At 42.3% G+C, this 18,846-nt stretch overlaps 1 protein-coding gene across 1 annotated transcript; it reads right to left on the bottom strand.

The window, feature by feature from the left end:
• Positions 1-11,645: 11,645 nt before the first annotated feature.
• LOC139175276 (cystatin-1-like) lies at positions 11,646-17,957 on the bottom strand. The gene is made up of 3 exons (XM_070766285.1): positions 17,611-17,957; positions 15,941-16,066; positions 11,646-11,960 (listed from the first exon to the last, which is right to left on the bottom strand). The coding sequence occupies exons 1-3, from the start codon at positions 17,821-17,823 to the stop codon at positions 11,910-11,912; spliced, it is 390 nt and encodes a 129-aa protein (XP_070622386.1). The 5' UTR covers positions 17,824-17,957; the 3' UTR covers positions 11,646-11,909.
• Positions 17,958-18,846: the final 889 nt, after the last annotated feature.

Genomic DNA, 18,846 nt, shown 5'->3' with positions numbered 1-18,846 from the left:
AGGGGGTACAGAGGGTGACTCGCAAATGCAAAGGTTTCCGGGAAACTTTAAAGTAGCAGATTGTTTTCTGGAAGAGAATGAGAGAGAAAAAAGAGAGTGTTGGAAGAGGCCTTAGAGATCATCTAGTCCAAACTCAAGGACCGCCTTCTGCTGCACGAATCCCAGCGACCAGTTCGGTCCCACAGAGTGGGTCTTCTCCGGGTCCCGTCAACTAAACAATGCCGCTTGGCGGGACCCAGGGGAAGAGCCTTCTCTGTGGCGGCCCCAACCCTCTGGAACCAACTCCCCCCAAAGATTAGAATTGCTCCCACCCTCCGTGCCTTTCGTAAGCTCCTTAAAACTCACCTCTGTCGTCAGTCATGGGGGAATTGAGACTTTCCCTCCCCCTGGGCTTATAAAAGTTTATGCATGGTATGTTAGTATGTATGATTGGTTTTTAAATTGGGGTTTTAAATTAACTTAAATATTAGATTTGTTTACATTGTATTATTATTGCTGTTAGCCGCCCCGAGTCTGCGGAGAGGGGCGGCATACAAATCTGATTAATAAATAAATAAATAAATAATAAAGAGCCTTCTCTGTGGCGGCCCCGGCCCTCTGGAACCAACTCCCCCCAGAGATTAGAATTGCCCCCACCCTCCTTGCCTTTTGTAAGCTACTTAAAACCCACCTCTGCCGCCAGCCATGGGGGAATTGAGATACTTTCCCCACCTAGGCTTTTACAATTTTATGCATGGTATGTCTGTATGTATGTTTGGTTTTTATAACAATGGGTTTTTAATTGTTTTTAGTATTGGATTATTATTGTATGATGTGTTGTTATTGCTGTTAGCCGCCCCGAGTCTTCGGAGAGGGGCAGCATACAAATCCAATAAGTAAGTAAGTAAGTAAGTAAGTAAATAAGTAAATAAGTAAATAAGTAAATAAGTAAATAAGTAAATAAGTAAATAAGTAAATAAGTAAATAAGTAAATAAGTAAGTAAATAAGTAAGTAAGTAAGTAAGTAAGTAAATAAATAATAAATAAATAAATAAATAAACAAACAAACAAACAAACAAACCACTGCTCAAGAAGGACACCCTGTACCATATCAGATAAACGTTTGTTGTATCTCTATAAAATCTTCTAGTGATGGAGGTCCCACGACTTTTGGAGAAAAACAATCCCAGGGTTAATTTTTGTCACCGTTAAGAAGTTTCTGCTTAGAAAGAAGATAATATAATTTAAATTCTGAATAGTAACTTTTTTTCTCTCTCCCTGTATTGCTATTTTATTTATTTATTGTTAGAGTTGAAAGGGACCATGCAGGTCATCAAGTCCAACCCCCTGCCTGAGCAGGAATCCTAAAGCACCCCAGCCAAATGGCAGTCCAATCTCCTCTTGAAAGTGTCCAGAGTTGGGGAGTTCACAACCTCCGCAGGCAGGTTGTTCCACTGGCTGATCGCTCTGACCGTCAGGAAGTTCTTCCTTACTTCGAGGTTGAATCTCTCCTTGGTCAGCTTCCAGCCGTTGTTCCTCGTCTGGCCCTCTGGTGCTCTGGAGAATAGAGTGGCCCCCTCCTCTCTGTGGCAACCCATCATATACCTATATACAGCTATCATGTCCCCCCCAGCTCTTCTTTTCTCTAGGCTATCCATGCCCAGTTCCCGCAATCTATCTATCTATCTATCTATCTATCTATCTATCTATCTATCTATCTATCTATCTATCTATCTATCTATTTATTATTTTGTCCAATGCACAATTAGGGTTTTAGTGGGCATATATCTATATACACATAGTAAAATACATGATGAAGGTTATAGAGGAGATGCTCATAGTAAAATATATCTAAGAAAGAATAGAAAAGAAGATAGAGTAATAGAACATATCAATGAAAGAATAGAAGAAGAGATATAGGAATAGAAGAAAGGTATAGGAGATATAGGAGAGCAATAGGACAGGGGACGGAAGGAACTCTAGTGCACTTGTACTCGCCCCTTACTGACCTCTTAGGAATCTGGATAGGTCAACCGTAGATAATCTAAGGGTAAAGTGTTGGGGGTTTGGGGATGACACTATGGAGTCCGGTAATGAGTTCCACGCAAAGGTGGAAGGGGAGTATCCTCTTTGTGACACTCCGTGCAAGCTGTCCGGCCCTAGCATGTAGTCGCCCATCCACCAAAGGCTTTCCAGCTTAGCAATTGAGGACATACTATGCTTCAGACCACAGAGCTAAGTCTTGGTTTCAAGTCCCCTAACCATTTTGGTTGCTCTTTCCTGCACCTTCTCCAGAGTTTCAATGTCTCTTTTGAAGTGTGGTGACCAGAACTGGATGCAGTACTCCAGATGTGGCCTGACCAGGGCGTAGTAGAGTGGTATTAATACTTCCCTGGTCTTGGAGTGTATCCCTCTGTTGATGCAGCTTAGGATAGTGTTGGCTTTTTTGGCCGCTGCTGCACATTGCTGGCTCATGTTTAGTTGATTATCTACCAAGACTCCAAGATCTCTTTCGCAGTCACTACTGCTAAGTGGGGTTTCTCCTAGGGTTTTCTGTGTGTCTAGGGTTTTTTTTACCAAGGTGCTATAATTAGATTTAAAGTATGATATGAACCATATGATATTTTTTCCCTGGTTGTATGAAGAGAAGTGAAACATATTACCATGTCTGATGGACATGTGAGATTTATTTTATTTATTGATTTATTGGATTTGTATGCCGCCTCTCTCCGTAGACTCAGGGCGGCTAACAACAATGATAAAAACAGCATGTAACAATCCAATCCAATACTAAAATAACTTTAAAAAAATGTATTATAAAAACCAAACATACATACAGACATACCATGCGTAAATTGTAAAGGCCCAAGGGGAAAGAATATCTCAGTTCTCTCATGCCTGATGGCAGAGGTGGGTTTTAAGAAGCCTACGAAAGGTGAGGAGGGTGGGGGCAATTCTAATCTCTGGGGGGAGTTGGTTCCAAAGGGCCAGGGCCGCCACAGAGAAGGCTGTTCCCTTGGGTCCCGCCAAACGACATTGTTTAGTTGACAGGACCCAGAGAAGGCCCACTCCATGGGACCTAACTGGTCGCTGGGATTCGTGCAGCAGAAGGCGGTCCCTGAGATAATCTGAGATTGCTAAGAAATATTGGCAAAAAGTTAAAAATACGTTAGACCAGATCGCTGGCCTAAATATTCAAATAAAACCGGAGCTTTTCCTATTAGGAATCCCCAGACAAAGTACAGTGATCCCTCTATTATCGCGAGGGTTCCGTTCCAAGACCCCTCGCGATAATCGATTTTTCGCGATGTAGGGTTGCGGAAGTAAAAACACCATCTGCGCATGCGCGCCCTTTTTTTTCTATGGCCGCGCATGCGTAGATGGTGGAGTTTGCGTTCCCCGCCGCCCACGCAAAGGGGAAACCCCGATTCGGCTCCTCGCTGCTGCTGCGCTACCGAGCAGATCAGCTGCTGGGCGGCCGAAGGAATCTTCCCTGGGTCTTCCCCCTCTTGCTGGCGGGCAGGCGAGCGGCGGGCATCAGCGAGGAGCCGGGGTTTCCCCTTTGCGTGGGCGGCCGGGAAGACCCAGGTTGGGGGTTCGGGGGGGTGCTGGGAAGCCCCCCAGGCCGGCTGCGACCTTTTAAAACAGCCGCGCCGCTTCCGAGCTGAGTCCCGAAGCCAAACGCGGAAGTGTTTTTTTTTTAAATTAATATTTTTTTAAAATCGCGATATAGCGTTTCGCGAAGATCGAGATCGCGAAACTCGAGGGATCACTGTATTAAAAAGAAAATTTTTATATCATAATCCATGTTTTAAGTGCTGCCAGAATCTTATATGCATAATCCTGGAAACGTAAAATAAGTCCAACCCCCTTAAACCTCTTAACTAAAGTCATAGAAGCTGCTGAAATGTCAAAATTAACCATGGAATTACAAAATAGGGATGATTCGGAATTCTACAGAGCCAGGGACAAATGGTATCACTGGCTAAAGGGAAAAAAATATCTTCAAATTCTTTAAAAAGACGACTGTCCAGCAAAATAATTTTGACACACAATTTCTGCTCTGGCAATCTCACACTGCTTACCAGAGCTTACAAAACTTTTGCCAGACCCATCCTCGAATACAGCTCATCTGTTTGGAACCCATATCGCATCTCAGACATTAACGCCCTTGAAAATGTCCAAAGGTACTTCACCAGAAGAGCCCTTCACTCCTCCACTCGAAATAGAAGACCCTATGAGACTAGACTTTCAATCCTGGGCCTAGAAAGTTTAGAACTAAGACAAGATCTAAGTATTGCCCACAAGATCATATGCTGCAATGTCTGCCTGTCGGCGACTACTTCAGCTTCAACCACAACAACACAAGAGCACACAACAGATTTAAACTTAATATTAACCGCTCCAAACTTGACTGTAAAACATATGACTTCAGTAACCGAGTTGTCGAAGCGTGGAACTTATTACCGGACTCCATAGTGTCATCCCCAAACCCCCAACACTTTACCCTTAGTTTATCTACGGTTGACCTATCCAGATTCCTAAGAGGTCAGTAAGGGGCAAGTACAAGTGCACTAGAGTGCCTTCCGTCCCCTGTCCTATTGCTCTCCTATACCTTTCTTCTATTCCTATATCTCTTCTTCTATTCTTTCATTGATATGTTCTATTACTATATCTTCTTTTCTATTATTTCTCAGATATATTTTACTATGAGTATCTCCTCTATAGCAGCGTTTCCCAACCGGTGTGCCGCGGCACACTAGTGTGCCGCGAGACACCGTCAGGTGTGCCGCGGCGCCCCTAGGAAGCTCCAGCTGGGCGGGGCGCTGCCGGTGCTGGACCGCCGTATCCGGCGTTCTCCTGCTGGGCCCCAAAGAAGGAAGGCGGGAAAAAGGAGGCAGGGAGGTGCGGCAGTAGGAGTAAAGGGAGCCGCGGCTGCCCCTGCCTCCCCACGGTGCCTCCGGCCAAACGCGCCTCTGGCTTCTCCGCCCTGCCCCATTGCCCGCCCGATCTGCCCACTCTCCTCCTCCGCCGCCGCCTCAAGCCTTGGGGTGCGATCCGCCCACTCTCCTCCGCTGCCGCCTCCTGCCTTGGGGCGAGCAATCCAGGAGTCCGGGACTGTGTGGCTTTGCGCCATGAAGAGAAAACGGCCGACTTTTCCCTGCTGCCGTTTTCTCTTCATGGCGCAAAGCCACACAGTCCCGGACTCCCGGATCGCCCGCTTCTCTGGTCAGCAAAGCCATCTGCCCAGGAAAGCGCCGCGCTGGCCAGAGAAGCGAGCGATCCGGGAGTCCGGGACTGTGTGGCTTTGCGCCATGAAGAGAAAACGGCAGCAGGGAAAAGTCGGCCGGGCTAACGGGAGGCGGCGCGAGGCCGGGCGCTGGGGATGTCTGGGAGGGCGAGGATGGCTGCTGCGCACTCCACTCTCTCTCCGGCTCTCTCTCGCTCTTTCTTTTTCTCTCTGTTGCTGGCGTGGTGAACGAGAGAGAAAGAGAGAGAGAGAAAAAGTAGGGGAGAGAGAATGAGAGAGAAAGAAAGCAAGAGAAAGAGAGGGAAAGAAAGCAAGAGAGAGAGAGAGAAAGAAAGGGGGGAAGGAGGGAGAGGGAAAGACATAGAGGGAGGGAAGGAGGGAGAGAGAAAGAGAGCAAAAAAGAGAGGAAGAAAGAAAGAGGGATGGAGAGAAAGAAGGGAAGGAAGGAAGAGAGAGAAAGAGGGAGGGAGAAATAGAGTGAAATGGAGGAAGAGATATTTTTTTTGTCCAAACTTTTCTTTAGCCCCCCCCGCCCCCCCGTTCAGTGTTCCCCAGAATTTTAAAAACATGAATAATGCGCCGCGGCTCAAAAAAGGTTGGGAAACACTGCTCCATAGCTGCCTTCCTTCTATAAATACTGGTGGCTGGGCGTGGTTTGATGGCTCAGCAATTGCCTGCTGTGTAGAAACTTCCTGGTGAGTCAGTGGGGTAACATCTGGGGTCCTTGATGTAGCTGAAGTATGCTGTTTAGTTAATGGTTGTTGATTAGTTCTTTCCCCCTAGGCTTCTACAATTTATGCAAGGTATGTTTGTTTGTATGTATGTTTGGTTTTATAACAAGGGTTTTTAGCTGTTTTAGTATTGGATTTTTACACTCTGTTTTTATCACTGTTGTTAGCCGCCCTGAGTCCATGGAGAGGGGCGGCATACAAATCCAATAAATAAATAAATAAATAAATCTTTGAAATCCAGATGACAAAATTAGGACGTAGCACAAGATCAATGATGTATACCAAAACAAACAGATAAATAATTGAGAATTTTGATTAAGAATTTGGCAGTTGATACTACATTGTATTGTATTCTAATTTGAAGGTATGTGAATTTGTATTTTTGTAAGATATGGAAGAAAAAAATAAAAAAATCTATATCCCCAAGAAGTTTTGGCTTAGTTCTAAGTTGCTTCTCTCCTTCATATGTTTCCATCCGTTGTTCCTTCTCTTGCTTTCTGATGCTTTGGAAAATAAATTGACCCCCTCCTCTTGCGGGGAAGCCCTCAAATATTGGAAGACTGCTATCCCGTCTTTCCTAGTCCTACTGAATTCCTGCAACCGTTCTTTGTAACTTTTTGTCTCCCGTCCCCTAAATGTTGCTCTTCTCTGTACTCTTTAAAGAATCTCAATATCTTTTTTTAATATTGTGTCCAGCAAATCTGGATGCAATATTTATTCTGTGAGCTGCCCCGAGTTTTTGGAGAAGGGCGGCATACAAATCTTAATAATAATAATAATAATAATAATAATAATAATAACAACAACAACAACAACAACAACAACAACAACAACATTATTATACTGGCGACACAAGAACAGGCCATTAGAACAAATGCTGTCAAAGCCAGAATTGAAAAATCAACAGACGATCCAAAGTGCAGACTCTGTAAAGAAACAGATGAAACAATCGATCACATACTCAGCTGCTGCAAAAAGATCGCACAGACTGACTACAAGCATAGATATGATGCTGTGGCACAGATGATCCACTAGAACTTGCGCCGGAACTACCATTTACAAGTGGCAAAGAACTGGTGGGACCATAAGCCCGAAAAAGTGGTCGAAAATGAGCAAGCAAAACTACTGTGGGACTTCCGACTTCAGACTGACCGAATTCTGAAGCATAACACACCAGACATTGTGTTAGTGGAGAAAAAGAAAGTATGGATCATCGACATCGCAATCCCAGGGGACAGCAGAATTGAGGAGAAGCAGCTAGAGAAATCAGTGAAATACGAAGATCTAAAAATCGAGCTGCAACGGCTCTGGCATAAGCCAGTGAAAGTGGTCCCAGTGGTCCTTGGCACGCTGGGCGCAGTACCAAAGGATCTCAGCGGACATTTGAAAACCATTGGAATTGACAAAATCTCCATCTGTCAATTGCAAAAGGCCGCTTTACTGGGATCGGCAAACATGATTCGCCGCTACATCACGCAGTCCTAGGTGCTTGGGAAGTGCCCGACTGGTGATGAAATACGAAATCCAGCATAGTGATCTCATTTGCTGTGTTGTACTGACATAATAATAGTAGTAATAATAATAATAATAATAATAATAATAATAATAACAACAACAACAACAATAACAATAACAATAACAATAACAAAACAACAACAACAACAACAACAATAATAATAATAATAATAATAATAATAATAATATTCCAAGGGTGGTCTTATCAAGGCATTATAAAGCAGTGCTACCGTACTATTTCTTGCCTTTCCACCCATCGCTTCTTCTCTTGCAGTTTTGAATTGAGGTCGCCCATGAAAACAATTAAAACCTAATTTAGCAGAGGGGGCCGCCGAGTTCAGACAAGGCAGGAAATAAATTCATTTATTAATTTAATTGATCAATTAAACCGCCAATCAATAATCAGAATTTGGTGTCCAATCTCACCCGGTTATCTCGACGTCGCTTACATTTCTGGATCTTCTTATATTTTCTTATCTTACCGGGCTTATTTCGACATTTTGTTTGCACCAACTCCACAATAAGTTGGTGTACCCGCCGAGTAACTTTCTGGATGGAAAAAAAAAATAAGTACGTGTCCTTTTCATTAATTGCAAAACATGATGGGCTTCATCAGTTGCAACCCGGAAAGGACTTTATGCCTTGAGAACAGCAGGAACATCAGTTCAAGAGGAGAGATTTCCACATCAGATACAAAGAGCAGAAGTCGTTTCATTTTAGTCCAGGATGACAATCCCTCCCCAAGAACACCCCCTAATATCCCTCCAGCACCCTCAAACCCTTCTATTGAGAGCCTTAGTGATGCAGTGATTAGAAGGCAGCATTGGAGGCGAACTCTGCCAACTGCCAGGAGTTCGATCCTGACTGACTCAGTCTTTCGTCTTTCCCAGGTCGGTAAAATGAGGACCCAGATTGTTGGGGTAAAATACTGTATTTATTTTATTTATTCGATTTTTTTTTTATGCCGTCCTTCTCCTTAGACTCAGGGTGGCTTACAACATATTTTATTTTGTGAGCTGCTCCGAGTCCACAGAGAGGGGCGGCATGCAAATCTAATAAATTATTATTAATAATATTATATTATATTATTAATATTATTACTATTACTATTACTATTACTATTACTATTACTATTACTATTACTATTACTATTACTATTACTATTACTATTACTATTACTATTACTATTACTATTAAGGGGCGTACATAAGTGCACTGGTGTGCCTTTCGTCCCCTGTCCAATTGTCTTTCCTTTCTCTCACTTATCATATATATTTTCTTTCTTTCATATATCCTCTCCTCTAAGTTCACTTTACCCTTATATATATTACTACATGTCTATTTTTCTTCCTATATATTTGTGTATTGGACAAATGAATAAATAAAATAAATAAAAATAAAAACTATTACTATTACTATTATTAGCAATAACACATTTTTTTGCCAAGCAGTATATAAGTCTAACTGCTATTGCTATGTCCCTCCCTCTCTCTCCCCCTATGGTTAGATTGCAGACTTATTCTGCCCACTGCCAGTAGTTCGATCCTGTCTGGCTTCCGATTGACTCAGCCTTCCATCCCTCTGAGGTTTGTAAAAAGGAGGACCCAGATTTTGAGGTGCAAGAGGCCGAGTCTGTAAACCGCTTGGAGAGGGCTGTTAAACCATGTGAAGTGCTATATAAGTCTAACCACTGCTGCTATTGTTTCCAGAACAATCCTTTAGCTACTCCAAGGATACAACAGGCTGCCCCACCCCTGCAAATCCTCCCCACCTCCAGACACACACCTTCGAAACGCGCAACGCCTAGAAGTAGTTGGCGCTGTCACTTCTGTCCTTGTTGTATTGCTCCACGGCCAAAACCAGGGATTTTTGGGTCGCTGGATCAACAGCGCGCACATCATAAGGACTCGCGGACATCCCCATCAGCAGTTCCGGGAACAGCATCAGGAGGGCGCCAAAGAGGCCAAGGAGGGAGGTGACAGGCAGCTGGGAGTGCACCATGGGGCTGGAGAGAGAGAAAGAGAGGAGACCCCTGGCAGGCGTGAGAACAAAGCGACCTCGATGAATTTGCCTTCAATCTGCAGGAGAAGCAGGTGACACTTTTCGCTTACCTGGGTGGAGGCCACGCCCATTCTCCAGAAGCTCCGCCCCTTTGGCTGGACCGTTCCCCCCCCCCTTCCCAGGTAGCCGCCTCCTCCACCCAATTCTTCCCCCTAGTTGAGGTTCAGATGAAATGGGGGCCAAGGGAAAGGAGGAGAGAGTTAGGTTGCTACTCGTGGCCTACTACAAGACGTCAGCGCTCCTGCTATTTGTGTCTTTCCTGAGCAGAAGCCAAAGCCCCAGAACAGGAGGCTGAGGAAGACCCCAAGTCCGACTTTCTACCCCCCTTCGACCTGCCCAAAAAGACCCCCCCAAGCAGGAGACCCTCTCCAGCAACAGACCTTGATTGCCCAAATGGTGGGTCAAATGAGGACCCGGATTGTGGGGTCAATATACTGGCTCTGTTTTAAAAAGTGTTATTACTAACATGTTGTAAGCCGCCCTGACTCTAAGGTTGGTAAATCCACAGGAACTGAATTTAAACATGCCTGGGATAAACCTATATCCATCCTAAGATTAAAAATACAGGAAATAGTGTAAGGGCAGACTAGATGGACCATGAGGTCTTTTTCTGCCGTCAATCTTCTATGTTTCTATGTGTTTTTAATAGGAAAGTGAACCCAAGGACAAGGGGGCACAATCTGAGGTTAGCTGGGGGAGAGATCAGAAGCAACGTGAGAAAATAATATTTTACTGAAAGAATAGTAGATGCTTGGAACAAACTTCCAGCAGACGTGGTTGGTCAATCCACAGTGACTGAATTTAAACATGCCTGGGATAAACCTAGATCCATCCTAAGATAAAAATACAGGAAATAGTATAAGGGCAGACTAGATGGACCATGAGGTCTTTTTTCTGCCATCAATCTTCTATGTTTCTATGTTTCTAAGTGTTTTTAATAGGAAAGTGAACCCAAGGACAAGGGGGCACAATCTGAGGTTAGCTGGGGGAGAGATCAGAAGCAACGTGAGAAAATAATTAGATTAGATTAGATTTATTGGATTTATATGCCGCCCCTCTCTGCAAACTCGGGGCGGTTCACAACAATAATAAAAAACAGTACATAATAAAAATCCAATGCCCACCAATCTAATTACAATTTAAAATTAGTCATTTCCTAAAACAATCCCAATATATATAAAAACAGGCACACAGTCAACCAATCAACAACACAACATGGGCAAGGGGGAGGTGTTTTAGTTCCCCCATGCCTGACGGCAGAGGTGGGTCTTAAGGAGTTTACGAAAGGCAAGGAGGGTGGGGGCAATCCTAATCTCAGGGGGGAGCTGGTTCCAGAGGGTCGGGGCCCCCACAGAGAAGGCTCTTCCCCTGGGTCCCGCTAGACGACATTGTTTAGTCGACGGGACCCGAAGAAGGCGGACTCTGTGGGACCTAACCGGTCGCTGGGATTCGTGCGGCAGGAGGCGGTCCCGAAGATATTCTGGTCCGGTGCCATGAAGGGCTTTATAGGTCATAACCAACACTTTGAATTGTGACCGGAAACTGATCGGCAACAATGCAGACTGCGGAGTGTTGGAGTAATATGGGCATACTTAGAGAAGCCCATAATTGCTCTCGCAGCTGCATTCTGCACGATCTGAAGTTTCCGAACACTTTTCAAAGGTAGCCCCATGTAGACAGCGTATTTTATACGCGTATTAATATTTTACTGAAAGAATAGTAGATGCTAGGAACAAACTTCCAGCAGACCTGGTTGGTCAATCCACAGTGACTGAATTTAAACATGCCTGGGATAAACCTATATCCATCCTAAGATAAAAATACAGGAAATAGTATAAGGGCAGACTAGATGGACCAGGAGGTCTTTTTTCTGGCATCAATCTTCTATGTTTCTACAATCGGCTTCATTGGTAATGACCAGGCCATCCCATAACAAATGAAATGAGTTCTGCAAAAGCCCAGCGGAAACCCCCCCCCCCATTTCCACCAGCTGGACAAAGCAAAGGCTTTCAAGGAGAAGCCCTTGTGTCATTGTGTTGTGTTTGTCAAAACCTGAAGGTTGGACGGGGATTTGGACAAGAAAAAGACACCAGGCGGAAACATCAGGCGGAGAGCTTTATTAAGATCAGTGAACGGAATTGGCAAAATATTGATTTCAACTCAAAGATGAACCTTTATAGAAAAGAGAAGTGCAGGAGAAGCTCAGAAGATGTGGATTTGGGCTGAAGCAAACCAGCACATTCTTGAGGTGCGTCAGAAGCAGCAACGCTTGGTGTGAACCCAGCTTGCACACCAGATGACTGCTGCTCGGTGGCTGGACACACTCTGCAGCAGAAGAGGTCTACGTCAGTCACAGAGAGTGAATTCTAACTTCATTGGCAAAGGCCCATCTGCGGTGTAATCCTAAAGTAACAGTTCATCCTCTGTAAGGGAAAAAACAGAGTTGGAAGGGAACTTGGAGATCATCTAGACCAGGGCTTGGGCAAGTTGGTTCTTCTATGACATGTGGGCTTCCACTCCCAGAATTCCTGAGCTAGCGTGATTGGGCTACCACCAGGACAGGAAGGGAGAATGCAATGGGGTAGCGAAAACAGAGCTCCACCCCAGAGCACCCAATTTGCACTGTAAGAAAAATACATAAGCCACGGCCCACAGTGTGGTAGTAAAAATTTTGGTAGCCCTTCACTGAGTATAAGTGCTACTTCTATTGTCCTTCCTTCCTTCCTTCCCCTTCCTTCCTTCCTTCCTCCCCCTTCCTTCCTTCCTCCCTTCCTTCCTTCCTCCCCTTCCTTCCTTCCTTCTCTTCCTTCCTTCCTCCCTCCTTCCTCCCCTTCCTTCCTCCCCTTCCTTCCTTCCTCCCCTTCCTTCCTCCTTCCTCTCCTCCACCTTCCTCCCCTTCCTTCCTTCCTTCCTCCCTTCCTTCCTTCCTCCCTCCTTCCTCCCCTTCCTTCCCTTCCTCCCCTCCTTCCTCCCCTTCCTTCCTTCCTTCCCTCCCTCCCTCCCTCCCTCCCTCCCTCCCTTCCTTCCTTCCTTCCACTGTAAAGCAATTTGATTCTGACCGGCCCAAGGAAGACTCAACCTTCCATCCTTCCAAAGGTCCATAAAATCAGGACCCAAATTGTTGAGTGGGGGCAAGAGGCTGATTCTGCAAACCGCTTAGAGAGGGGCTGCAAAGTACCTTGAGCGGCATATAAGCCTTAACCGCTCTTTCAATTGTTTTCGGAAAATCCCCCAGTCTTGGGAGAGGGGTGGCATACAAATATAAATTATTATTATCATTATCATTATCATCATCATTATTATTATTATTATTATTATTTATTAGATTTGTATGCCGCCCTCTCCGTAGACTCGGGGCAGCTCACAACAATAATAAAACTATGTACAGTGTTCCCTCGATTTTCGCGGGTTCGAACTTCGCGAAAAGTCTATACCACGGTTTTTTTCAAAAAATATTAATTAAAAAATACTTTGCGGTTCCCACCCCCCCTATACCACAGTTTTTTCCCACCCGATGATGTCATATGTCATCACCAAACTTTCGTCCACCTGTATAAATATTTTTTTAAATAAACTTTAATAAATAAACATGGTGAGCTAATAATCTAAATGGTTGCTAAGGGAATCGGAAATTGTAATTTAGGGCTTTAAAGTGTTAAGGGAAGGCCTGTGATACTGTTCATGGACAAAAATAGTGTATTTACTTCCACATCTCTACTTCGCGGAAATTCGACTTTGGCGGGCGGTCTCGGAAGGCATCCCCCCACGAAAATTGAGGGAACACTGTATAACAAATCTAATAATTAAAAGTCATTAAAAACCCATTATTAAAAAGCAAAACATACACACAAACATACCATTCATAAACTGTATAGGCCCTGGGGGAGAAGTCTCAATTCCCCCATGCCTGACGGCAGAGGTGGGTTTTAAGGAGTTTATGAAAGGCAAGGAGGGTGGGGGCAATTCTAACCTCCGGGGGGGAGCTGGTTCAGAGGGCCGGGGCCGCCACAGAGAAGGCTCTTCCCTGGGTCCCGCCAAACGACATTGTTTAGTCGACGGGACCCGGAGAAGGCCAACTCTGTGGCACCTGACTGGTCGCTGGGATTCGTGTGGCAGAAGGTGGTCCCTGAGATATTCTGGTCAGATGCCATGAAGGGCTTTATAGGTCATAACCAAGACAGTTGAAGTCCAAAAGTCATAAAAGATCCGATTTGGCCTACCTCTGATCTAGTCCAACCTCCTGTTCAAGCAAGAGACCTTTAACCCTTTCAGACAAATGTTTGTCCTTTCATAAAATCTTATAGTGATGGAGCTCCCACAACTTCTGGAGGAAAACAGTCCCAGGGTTAAATTTTCTCACTTTTAGGAAGTTTCTCCTTAGTTCTAGGTTGTTTCTCTCCTTCATTAGTTTCCATCCATTGTTCCTTGCCTTCCGGTGCTTTGGAAATGAAGTTGACCCCTTCCTCTTTGGGACAGCCCCTCCAAATAGTGTATTGGAAGACTTCTATCCTGCCTCTGTTGGTCCTACTTAACTCCTGCAAACATTCTTTGCGTGTTTTAGCCACCAGTCCCCGAACCCTCTTTGTCTTCTCTGAACTCTTTGAAAAATCTCAATATCTTCTTTAATGTTGTGTCAACCAATATTCCAACGGCGGCCTTATCAAGGCATTATAAAGCAATGCTACTATTTCATGTGTTTCCACCCGTTGTTTCTTGTCCTGCCTTCAGGTGCTTTGGAGAATAGGGGGACCCCCGTTTTCTTTGGGGCAGTCCCTCTAATAGCAAACACTGATGTCGTGTCACCCCTAATAGGCTGCTGGCTCTGTTCAAAAGTGCCCTTGCTAACATGGTGTAAGCCGCCCTGAGTCTAAGGAGAAGGGCGGCATAAAAATCAAACAAATATAAATGTAAATATAAATATAAATGTAAATGTAAATAATATAAATAATATAAATAATATAAATAATATAAATAATATAAATAATATAAATAATATAAATAATATAAATAATATAAATAATATAAATAATATAAATAATATAAATAATATAAATAATATAAATATAAGTATAAGTATAAGTATAAATATAAATATAAAAATAAAAATAAAAAATATAAATATAAATATAATGTAAATGTAAATGTAAATGTAAATGTAAATGTGAATGTAAATGTAAATGTAAATGTAAATGTAAATATAAATATAAATATAAATATAAATATAAATATAAATATAAATATAAATATAAATATAAATATAAATATAAATATAAATATAAATATAAATATAAATATAAACATAAACATAAACATAAACATAAACATAAACATAAATAACATAAATAACATAAATAACATAAATAACATAAATAACATAAATAACATAAATAACATAAATATAAATATAAATAATATAAATGTAAATGTAAATGTAAATGTAAATGTAAATGTAAATGTAAATATAAATATAAATATAAATATAAATATAAATATAAATATAAATATAAACATAAACATAAACATAAACATAAACATAAATATAAATAATATAAATGTAAATGTAAATGTAAATATAAATATAAATAATATAAATATAAATAATATAAATAATATAAATAATATAAATAATATAAATAGTATAAATAATATAAATAATATAAATAATATAAATAATATAAATATAAGTATAAGTATAAATATAAATATAAATATAAATATAAAAAATATAAATATAATGTAAATGTAAATATAAATATAAATATAAATATAAATATAAATATAAATATAAATATAAATATAAATAAATATAAATATAAATATAAATATAAATATAAATATAAATATAAATATAAATATAAATATAAACATAAATATAAATAATATAAATGTAAATGTAAATATAAATATAAATAATATAAATAATATAAATATAAATAATATAAATAATATAAATAATATAAATAATATAAATAATATAAGTATAAGTATAAGTATAAGTATAAGTATAAATATAAATATAAATATAAAAAATATAAATATAATGTAAATGTAAATGTAAATGTAAATGTAAATGTAAATATAAATATAAATATAAATATAAATATAAATATAAATATAAATATAAATATAAATATAAATATAAATATAAATATAAATATAAATATAAATATAAATATAAATATAAATATAAATATAAATATAAATATAAATATAAATATAAATATAAATATAAATATAAATATAAATATAAATATAAATATAAATATAAATATAAATAAATATCAAAGCCATCCATGAAAATAATTAAAACCTCCTTTGCAGTGGTGGCAAGGCAGGAAATCAGTGAATTTAATATGTCCATTAAACCTCAAACAGGTCATTGGAATCTGGCCTCCAATCTCACCATGGGATTCACTGGAAGTTGCTCACATCTCTGGATTTGCTGAAATCTTAGTATCCTACCACGCTCCTTTCTACATGCTGTCTCCTCCATCAGCACCAGAAGATGGTGTTTCTCCCAAGCGTCCACCTGGGTTGAAAAATAAGCACATGGCCTCTGAATTAATTACAAAACTTGACCGGCTTCATTGGTCACAACCCGGAAAGGACTTTATGCCTTGAGAGTAGCAAGGACATCAGTTCAAGAGGAAAGATTTCCCCCTCAGATACAACCAGCAGAAACCATGTCAGTAACAACAGTCCCTTCCCTAGAACAGCCCCTAAGCTCCCTCCAGCACCCCCAAACCCCTCTCTTCAGCCCCTTGGAGACACAGTGGTCAGAATGAACTAGTGGAGACGATTTCTGCTGACCAGTGCAGCAGTTCCGTCCTGACTGGCTCAACATTGACAGTTTTCCATCCTTAGAGGGGGCTGTAAAGTACTGTCAAGGGGTGTATAAGTCTACATGCCATTCCTTCCTCCCTCCCTTCCTCAATCCCAGCCTCCCTTCTTCCCTCTCTTCCTCCCATTCTTTCCTTCCTTCCTCCCTTTTCCTTCCTTCCTTCCTCCCTCCCTCCCATTCCTTCCTCCCCTTCTTCCCTCCCTCCCTCCCTCCCTCCATTCATTCATTCATTCCTCCCTTTCATTCCTTTCTCCCTCCTTGCCTACATTCCTCCCTTCCTTCCTCTGTCCCAATTCTCCCTCCCTTCTTTCTTTCTTTCTTTCCTTCCTTCCTTCATTCCTCCCCTTCATTCCTTTCTCCCTCCTTGCCTACCTTCCTCCCTTCCTTCCTCTGTCCCAATTCTCCCTCCCTTCTTTCTTTCTTTCCTTCCTTCCTTCCTCCCCTTCATTCCTTTCTCCCTCCTTGCCTACCTTCCTCCCTTCCTTCCTCTGTCCCAATTCTCCCTCCCTTCTTTCTTTCTTTCCTTCCTTCCTTCATTCCTCCCTTTCATTCCTTTCTCCCTCCTTGCCTACCTTCCTCCCTTCCTTCCTCTGTCCCAATTCTCCCTCCCTTCTTTCTTTCTTTCTTTCCTTCATTCAGTCCTCCCTTTCATTCCTTTCTCCCTCCTTGCCTACCTTCCTCCCCTTCCTTCCTTCCTGTCCCATTTCTCCCTCCCTCCCTTCTTTCTTTCTTTCCTTCCTCCTTCCCTCTCTTCCTTCCTTTCTACCTCCCTTTCATTCCTTTCTCCCTCCTTGCCTACCTTCCTCCCCTTCCTCTGTCACCTCCCTCCCTTCCTCCCTCCCTCCCTCCCTTTCTTCCTCCCTCCCTCCCTTCCTTCATTCCTCCCTTTCATTCCTTTCTCCCTCCTTGCCTACCTTCCTCCCCTTCCTTCCTTCCTCTGTCCCTTCCCTCCCTTTCTTCCTTCCTCCCTCCCCCCTTTCTTCCTCCCTCCCTTTCTTCCTCCCTCCCTTCCTTCCTCCCTCCCTTCCTTCATTCATTCATCCCTCCCCATTCCTTCCCCCCCCCCCCCGTGGTTAGATTGCAGACTAATTCTACTGACTGCCAGCAGTTCAATCCTGACCGGCGTAGTGTTAACTCAGTTAAATCCCCGTGAAGCGGTGTATAAATCTAAGCGCTCTTGCTATTGTTCGGCTGCTCCAGGGATCCCACCAGGCTGCCACAATTACACCCACCGAGAGCAGCGGCCTCCGAAGGCGCAGCCCTTTGAAATAGTTGGCGCCGTACTTCTTCGCCTCGTTGTGTTGCTCCACGGCGTAGACGATGGCTGCCCTCACCCGGGGGTCCGTCAGCCGCACGTCCGAGAGGACCGTGGCCGCCGGGGGCAACAGCAGGAGGGCGCCGAAGAGGCCCAGGAGGGACAGGACGGCCAGCCCGGAGCGCCCCATGGAGCTGGCCAGGGAGAGAGAGAACGAGGGTGGCTAGAACGCACGATCCCCCCCCTCCAACGGCCACTCCCGACCGATGTCCGGCCTTCGATCTCACCCGCAGTGGCCGCAGGTGGCAGCGGGGCTCACCTGGGAGGAGGCCCCGCCCATTCTCCAGAAGCCCCGCCCCCGCCGCGGGACTTCCTCCGCCTTCTTTGGGTTCCCTTTGGGCCCAGTTCTTCCCCCGAGTTGAGAGACAGTTGAGTTCAGTCTGCTACAAAATGTCCCGTCCGTGTTAGTTGTGTATCTAGCTATCTAGCTATCTAGCTATCTATCTTTTTATCTAGCTATCTATCTTTTTATCTAGCTATCTAGCTATCTATCTATCTATCTTTTTATCTAGCTATCTATCTTTTTATCTAGCTATCTAGCTATCTATCTATCTATCTATCTTTTTATCTAGCTATCTTTTTACCTATCTATCTATCTATCTATCTATCTTTTTACCTATCTATCTATCTATTTATCCATCTATCTATTCTTTTATCTATCTATCTATCTTTTTATCTATCTTTTATCTATCTTTTTACCTCTCTATCTATCTATCTATCTATCTATCTATCTTTTTATCTATCTATCTATCTATCTTTTTATCTATCTATCTTTTTATCTATCTATCCTTTTATCTATCTTTTTATCTATCTATCTATTTTTATCTATCTATCTATCTTTTTATCTATATCTATCTATCTATCTTTTTATCTATCTATCTTTTTATCTATATCTATCTATCTATCTATCTTTTTATCTATCTATCTATCTTTTTATCCATCTCTCTCTCTCTCTATCTCTCTATCTATCTTTTTATCTATCTATCTATCTATCTATCTATCTATCTATCTATCTATCTATCTATCTATCTCAAGCAGCTGATACAGAATCATACCTCAGAGGACCGCAGAGGCCATCTAGTCCAACCCTCTTCTCAAGCAGGAGACTGATACAGAATCATAGAGATGGATGGGACCTCCTCTTCCTCCTCCC

The sequence above is a fragment of the Erythrolamprus reginae genome, chromosome 13, assembly GCF_031021105.1.
Source record: "Erythrolamprus reginae isolate rEryReg1 chromosome 13, rEryReg1.hap1, whole genome shotgun sequence".
Lineage (NCBI taxonomy): Eukaryota > Metazoa > Chordata > Lepidosauria > Squamata > Dipsadidae > Erythrolamprus > Erythrolamprus reginae.
This window is presented reverse-complemented; position numbering and strand designations above follow the sequence as displayed.

What these genes read in the sequence shown, in the direction of transcription:
- LOC139175276 (XM_070766285.1), bottom strand. Translation starts at nt 17,823, where the DNA reads ATGGGGCGCTCCGGGCTGGCCGTCCTGTCCCTCCTGGGCCTCTTCGGC. An exon ending in TTCGGAGGCCGCTGCTCTCG is followed by an intron (nt 16,067 to 17,610) that starts GTGGGTGTAATT and finishes TTTTCAACCCAG; the next exon opens with GTGGACGCTTGGGAGAAACA. An exon ending in AACTTCCAGTGAATCCCATG is followed by an intron (nt 11,961 to 15,940) that starts GTGAGATTGGAG and finishes TTTCCCTTACAG; the next exon opens with AGGATGAACTGTTACTTTAG.